The 7852-nt window shown below is 39.3% G+C and overlaps 1 protein-coding gene across 1 annotated transcript; it reads right to left on the reverse strand.

Moving 5' to 3' along the window:
- Nucleotides 1-299: 299 nt before the first annotated feature.
- LOC149935335 (uncharacterized) lies at nt 300-5292 on the reverse strand. Its single transcript, XM_090154311.1, has 4 exons — nt 4941-5292; nt 4460-4877; nt 4197-4384; nt 300-3366 (listed from the first exon to the last, which is right to left on the reverse strand). The coding sequence occupies exons 1-4, from the start codon at nt 5135-5137 to the stop codon at nt 2940-2942; spliced, it is 1230 nt and encodes a 409-aa protein (XP_090010437.1). The 5' UTR covers nt 5138-5292; the 3' UTR covers nt 300-2939.
- Between the last annotated feature and the right edge of the window lie 2560 nt (nt 5293-7852).

The following is a 7852-nucleotide window of genomic DNA, read 5'->3' on the forward strand; positions in this document are numbered from 1 at the left end:
ATTCGATTTCGCTCAGATTTCGACTCTTTTCGAACGAGAAAACTTTTAAGGAAACTGACCTTTTTTTTCCTCAAAGCAAATAAAAAAAATAAACGTATTGAGAAAAGCTGTAGGTGGATAATGTCTCTGCCAGACGTAATTAAAGAATGGAGAAAGTTCAGACGAAACTTTCAGCTGGATCCCGCGAAACCAAAGCCCCGCGGCGGAAAAATGTTAGAGCTTTAGAGAAAACTAGACTTTCGATTAAATAAAGTTGAAGACTAAAATATGGATTTTTAATTTTATTTTGTGTTGGGTTAACAATTATTTCATCAAAATTTCCTTAGAAGATTTTTGACGTGTTTAATTCCCCCCTCACGTGTGCCCATGGAAAAATTCGACCTTAGATAAATAAAAGCATAAGCCTATCATAAGGTCCCCATAAGCAAAGGTTTTGGCCAAAATTTCAACGATCACATACCCGTTATTAAGAGGTAGGTATTCAAAATCTGCACCTCCTAGTTGCTACGTCCTCAACTATGCATTTCTGAAATGAATTTACGCGAAATGCATTGTAAATGCGCAGACGGCGTGCGCGAACGTTTTAAACTTAGAAAGATACAGGAGAAATATACGCCGAGAGCCCTTAGCACCGTAGCCAAGGCGTATTCGCAATTTTATCGCTTTAAAAATTAAAATTCACACTTATCTTTACAAAATGATTCATTAGAGCCTAAGTCTGGCTATTAAAAATAAGATAACTTGTTTCTGGAGGTATTAATTTTCAAATTTGAGATTTAGACGCGTTTTGTGTTTTATTTATCAACCCGAGTGCGGCTGCACTACCAAGTAAGATAATATTTTACATGTAGAAATTTTGAAAAAGAGGATGTCGCTACTGCCCTATCGTCGTACGTTACCATGGGCTCTTATGGTAGACCTTTACTTATGGGGACCTTATGATAATAGTGTTACCTAGATATATCAATACCGCCATTTTCTGACCACAAATGGCTTTTACGACCCCGCACCGCGTAGCGTGAAATTCTTGAAACTCGGACCGTAACAAACACGAAACCTCGTGCTTTTAATACTAGGCCTAAAAACGTGTTTTGATACAAGCGCGATTTGAAACTTCAATCTTGGATTGGTTTCTTTTACATACAGGTAATTAATTTTATAATAATAATCTAATAATCATTAATAACTCAATGATACGAGACATACGCGTATTAGTATTTTGAAAATATTTTCTGGGTGCGCTACTTAATAGTGCCATCTATCGGTGACCAAAAATAGTATTTGGAAAATATTTTCTGGATGCGCTACGTAATAGTGCCATCTATCCAAGGACAGTAGATACAGGGACGAGAAAGTGTATTGGCGGCCTCTGTTGGAATATATCACCTAAAACGACCTAAACGCGAGGAGAGTTAGTTGTAAACAAAAAAAATGGCGGTCACCTAATTTTAGCGGTTCTTGACGAGGCTTAAGTCTTCAAAACAAATGGGCATTTTTTTATTTACGCTCGTAGTTTTATTTTTAGTTTAACATCAAAATGGTAAAAACTAACTACAATAATACTGTCCATGGTGAACCACGTCTTAACCATGGCCGCGGTTTGTTTACATCTAACTCCCCGTGAAAATGAAGACGTTTAAAATCAAATTTTTTCCCCCTGCTTTCTCGTCCCTGTATCTACTGTCCTTGATATATCGGTGACCAAAAATAGCATTTGGAAAATATTTTCTGGATGCGCTACGTAATAGTGCCATCTATCGGCGTTCAAAATTAGTATTTGGAAAAAAGAACGCGGTAGATTAGGCCTAATAATGTTGATAGTCCTAAAGTAACGTGGAGTTGAAGTCACGTGTCATTTTTTGCTTTTGGTTCAAAGATGGCGCTATAAAGGAGCGCATCCAGAAAATACGCGTTGTCTGCTAGCTGTCACTTCCATATCAGTTCCTCGTAGAATTGTGTATCTATACTATTTCATACATCTATGGAGCAGAACCCGTAACGAACAGGACCGAATTTCAAACGACTTCCGTTCTCATTTCAAATGCGCATCGGCGGACGAGGTGAGATGCAACCTTTACTATAGAATGATATATCCAGGTAACACCATAAGTCTATAATATTATCCATAAGTTTGTCACTTTGGGGAATACTTTACTGAGAACTAGTAACGGAGTGACGTCATCACAAGAGGAAAATCTCCCCCTAGCGAGGTGCTGCCAAAGGCTACGTGTGGCGCGTTAGCAAGCGGACGCGAAATGGTGACGAAGCCAGTAATGCAGTCTGTCTCGCGAATAGCTCTCACAAGGAGACGACCCGAGGTGATAATCACCGATTTTGTTCAAACTCGGGTATAGAGTACACCTCCATGTACCTTAAGAAACCTGCGAGGGAAAAGTTGCGACGGGCTTTCGTTTTGTCATGGCAACCGAAAACGTTTTTGACAACATGATTAGGAATTTTTCCATTGAAAATAAGATGGGAATCTGAAGGATTTTTAGGGTCCCCCTGTGAAACCTTTTAAAAAATGAAAATGTTTGAAAATTTCAAAAAACCCTTAAAATCCTTCAGATTCCCATGTTATTTTCAATGGAAATAATTCCAAATCGTGTTGTCAAAAACGTTTTCGGTTGCCATGGCAAAACGAAAGCCCGTCGCATCTTTTCCCTCGCAGGTTTTTCAAGTTACACGGAGGTGTACATTATACCCGAGTTTGAATAAAATCGGTGATAATCACCTCGGGTCGTCTCTTTGTCAGTAAAACTTTTGCGCGTGAGGAACAGGAAGCGTCACACTTATGTCACAATATTATACACTTATGGTAACACTTATTAATCCAAGATTCAAGCATAATGGCCACGCAGATCGTCCAAACAGTATAATTACATTCATTCCTGGTTCTAATAAAATATTTAATTCGTGGATGGCGTGGTTCCGAGCGTTCAATATTTGTACAAATAAATTTTCTTGATGTGCGCGGCGCCGCTCGAAAGGTTGCAAGAGCAGCAAAAGGTACTCTGCGCCACCCGCACTTTGCTTTGAGTCATGCTCGTCCGGCCGCAGGAGAAAAGTTCCAGGCCCGGTTCGTTGACGGTGACCGTCACGTGGCACGTGGTCCCTTTGGCGACCACGACGCGTCCGGGAACTTGCAAATACGTTGACTTCGGGGGGAACGGGACGACCGTCTCCATTTGGGGCCCGTACACGCCGGAACTGATTTTGAGGGTAGCTTGGATGTACGAGTTGGTGCGGATCGAGTGGTAACTATGGAAGTCCAGGCCCACCAAGACGACGTCCCTGTCTTCCGGATTGAAGGACACCACCGACACGAAGGGACTCTTCACCATGTCGGAAAAATTGTTGGAAAACCTGGGGATTATTAAATCAGTGCATTTAATCAGAAGTAAATGAACCGAAGTTATAAGACTGCTATACTCCCCATGTTGGAGGCGTTTTCCTTATGAAGTTACATTTTGACCTCGAATTTGAAATTTTGCGCGCTCCTAGGCCGAAAAAAAATGTTTTGGTTTTTATGAAACTATTTTTTATACATAGAAATAGCTATACCCACAATTCCCAAGTGCCATTTATCGCGTCAAAAGACGGGGATGGAAATTAACTTTGATTTGACTCGATTTTCTCATCATTTTCATGAGGAAAACGCCCTCCGATTCTGAGCACTATTTCGATAACTTCGGTTCATTTACATCTGATTTAACTGACTAACTTAAATCGAAATTTATAAGAATTTCAGTTGAATTATGGACTTAAATCGTAATTTAAACGAATTTCATTTAACTGACGAACTTAAATCGATATTTATAAGAAATTCGGTTAAATTATGAACAAAAATCGAAATTAATAACAATTTCAGTTGAATTATGGACTTAAATCGTAATTTAAACGAATTTCATTTAACTGACGAACTTAAATCGATATTTATAAGAAATTCGGTTAAATTATGAACAAAAATCGAAATTAATAACAATTTCAGTTGAATTATGGACTTAAATCGTAATTTAAACGAATTTCATTTAACTGACAAAATTAAATCGATATTTATAAGAAATTCGGTTAAATGAAGAACAAAAATCGAAATTAAATAGAATTTCAGTTAAATTATGGACTAAAATTGAAATTTAAATGAATTTAATTTGACTGACGGACTGGAATCGAAATTTATAAGAAATATATATTACTTGCAAGTGTAAACGCAAAATATCTCTTCTCCTCTCCTCTTCCTTCTGGTGGAGCACCACTCTGGAAGCTGGATGGAGCCAGGGTTGTGGATATTGGACAAAATAGAGAACTTTTCGGATTCCGTCAGGACGTCGCTTTCGGCCGGACCCGCCATGAACTCTTTCGGTGTCATCGACAGGAAATTAATCTACAACGCGCGTATCTTAGAAACAACGAGCAACGAAATACGAAGACCAAAAAGAGGAATGTAAATGTCATCTACCTTGGGTAGGTACTCCGTGATGGCGGACCTGACGGGAACCCCGTGTTTGACGCTTTCGTGTTTGGCCCTTCTCATCAACATGACGAAGAGTTTGTAGGGCTCGTCTTTGAAACTGTCCAGACAACGTTTCAAGTCGTCAGGAAACATCTTCAAACACGCGTCCGATTCTAGAGTGGACAAAGGTGCGTAGTTGACGAAGTCTCGGGCTATCTTGACTAGAATCTTTTGAGAGTCGTTGGCCACCAGTCGATCCCGATTGGAGAGTATGGACAAGGCGGATTCGGGACACAGATGGCTGTAAATAAAACCGTGGCAGATGACTTCCAAAGGGGGACACGACGCGCAAACGTTGTTGATGTCTTGAACCTCCTTCAAACTTGACAAAATCGCTTGTTTCTCTTCGGAATTGGACAGAAATCTGACACCGGAATCGAAACGTTATCTCGGAACTGAAGTTCAAAATATCGAAAGGTGAGCAGACCTTTGAACTTTCTTGAAGGCGCTGTAGGAGACGTTGACCAGAGGAATGATAATGGAAGGAGACAATGTATCGGCTTCCCCGATCAGATCCCTCGCGTGAATTCCGTTCTTCTCGAAATCGGACAAAGGAATGATAATCTCTCTGGTACCGACGATGAACGTCACTTCCTTGGCCAACCCAACATTCGTCGGTTCCATAGTACCAACTCTCCGAGATTAAAATAAGGTGTTTTATTTGAAATTTGATATTAAACTGTCAACGCGACGAAAACCCGTTAATGGACGTCGAGGAGTAAAAAAACCTTTTCTGGCAGGAAATGAGGAACCAATCCGTTGAAAATACGAAGGTCCCTTTTATCGAACGTGTTTTGTTATAAATAAAAAAGGCTATCAGAGCGTATACTCGGATTAAAGTTTATAGGCGAAGAATATCTTATCTTTATGGGTTGGGATTAGATAACAACGACGCGGAAAATAAACTCGTAAAGAGAACGATTGTCACGTTTCTCGAGTTTGAGAGCGAATAAATACGGCGCAAAAAGGGCAATAGGACGCTAACCGATATCCACTTTTATTTTACGTAAGAAAACGTTAATTGCAAATTTCGTATATTTAAAAATGTACGGAGAGTGGGTGGAGGTTCGCGATAGAATTAATTTAATTTAGGAAGGGGTCCGGAATCGGCTTACAATAGAAGCGGGGTCGTAGCCTCCCTCTCCCGGAATCGTTTAAAAGGGAGAGAGAAAATCATCCGTGAACGGAGAGGAGACGTAATCACGCGGAAGAAGAGAGCCTAACAAATTAAAAAGAGTAATTGATTAAAAAATTCTTGGTCCCAATAACGTATCCTCTGAAGGCTTATAACACCCTCTCCACTCGCGTTATTCATTCGAACGCCCTCCCGCGACTAAATTCATTATATCGCCCGCGATACCAATCGATATCGATCAATATTTTCATTACGAATTTATTCGAGGTTATAATATTTGAAACCCGTGGCCGCTCTAAATTAATAAGTCTCAAAATACCAAAAATGAAACCGCCACGAAATAGCGCGGCCGGGAAAATTAGCGCCGCCCACGTTTGGAATTTCAAAAGATGCTCCAAAAACCTTTGACCTAAAGCGATAAAAACCTAATAAAATAGTCGACGGCAGCGTCGAGTCAGCGAAATATATAGATATATATATATATATATATATATATATATGTACAACGGTGACGGCTTAGTTCTTCCACTGGGTCAGTAATATCTGTCCAAATCGAGAAAGTAAGCGCGTCCAGTTGAACTCATTGCTGATTCCGGGTCCATCCTCGCCAAAAAGAGAAGGTTCGAGCCATCATCGTACGCGTCCGCGGAAACAGAAGCGCGTGGTCGCCGACAATACCAAGAACGGTAGACGTTTCCCCAGTTGAGATGTTATAAGCGAGGAATACAGTGGCTGCCGCCGTAGAAGACGATGATAAACAAGAGGCAGCGGGGGGTCCCTTTAAATGGGATTCTCGGAGGACGCGAGCACGCGCGGTAATACAATATAGGGAACATCGTCTACAAGTTCCTCGTACATCGAGAGAGAGAGAGAGAGGGGGGGCCCTGTATGTGCCGGCGACGTGGAAAAGTTACCGTTGCTCGATCGAGTTCGCGGAACTCCCAGCCAAATTATTATTTTCCCAGAAAATGATCTGTCGCTAATGGTTTGGACATTCCCAATCGGATAAAATATCCGATTCCTTCGTGGAATAAAATGTATATTTCTATACCGTGTTTTCCAATTTTTACTATCGACAGTTTTCGAGATATATTATAATAGGCAGAATCGTTAGGTTTGTACAGGGCTCTTGCAACTTGTGGGGAATCGATTTCACCGAAAATTCCGTGTTTTCTCAATGATTTTTCCCCTGATATTTCCGTGGTTTCTCAATGATTTTTTCCCTGATATTTCCATGTTTTACATTTACTATTCATGATATTTCTACGTTTTCTCAATGATTTTCCCTGATATTTCCATGTTTTTTTTTTCAAATTCTTTTCACCTGATATTTCCATGTTTTACATTTACTATTCATGATATTTCTACGTTTTCTCAATGATTTTCCCTGATATTTCCATGTTTTTTTTTTCAAATTCTTTTCACCTGATATTTCCATGTTTTACATTTACTATTCATGATATTTCTACGTTTTCTCAATGATTTTCCCTGATATTTCCATGTTTTTTTTTTCAAATTCTTTTCACCTGATATTTCCATGTTTTTCCCAATGATTTTACCTAATATTGTCATGTTTTACCAAAGATTTTCCCTGATATTTTAATGTTTTCCCAAATATTGCCAGGTTTTTCTCAATGAATTCCCTGATATTTCCAGGTTTTCCAAGCATTTTCGCTAATATTTCCAAGTTTTTCCCAATGACTTTCTCTGATATTTCCATGTTTTCCAAGGATTTTCCCTAATATTTCCATGTTTTTCCCGATGGATTTTCCCTGATATTTCCATGTTTTTTAATGATTTCCCCGATATTTCCATGTTTTCCCAAATATCTCCATGTTTTTCCCAATGACTTCCCTGATATTTCCATGTTTTCCAAGGATTTTCCCTAATATGTCCATGTTTTCGAAGGATTTTCCCTAATATTTCCATGTTTTTCCCGATGGATTTTCCCTGATATTTCCATGTTTTTTAATGATTTCCCCGATATTTCCATGTTTTCCCAAATATCTCCATGTTTTTCCCAATGACTTCCCTGATATTTCCATGTTTTCCAAGGATTTTCCCTAATATGTCCATGTTTTCGAAGGATTTTCCCTAATATTTCCATGTTTTTCCCGATGGATTTTCCCTGATATTTCCATGTTTTTTAATGATTTCCCCGATATTTCCATGTTTTCCCAAATATCTCCATGTTTTTCCCAATG

This window comes from Leiobunum rupestre, chromosome 7 (genome assembly GCF_980474605.1).
Source record: "Leiobunum rupestre chromosome 7, qqLeiRupe1.1.hap1, whole genome shotgun sequence".
NCBI lineage: Eukaryota > Metazoa > Arthropoda > Arachnida > Opiliones > Sclerosomatidae > Leiobunum > Leiobunum rupestre.

Coding starts and splice junctions, on each gene's coding strand:
- LOC149935335 (XM_090154311.1), bottom strand. CDS start 5,137: ATGGAACCGACGAATGTTGGGTTGGCCAAGGAAGTGACGTTCATCGTC. Junction 4,878..4,940: donor GCCTTCAAGAAAGTTCAAAG/GTCTGCTCACCT, acceptor TTCCGGTGTCAG/ATTTCTGTCCAATTCCGAAG. Junction 3,367..4,196: donor TTTTGCGTTTACACTTGCAA/GTAATATATATT, acceptor AATAATCCCCAG/GTTTTCCAACAATTTTTCCG.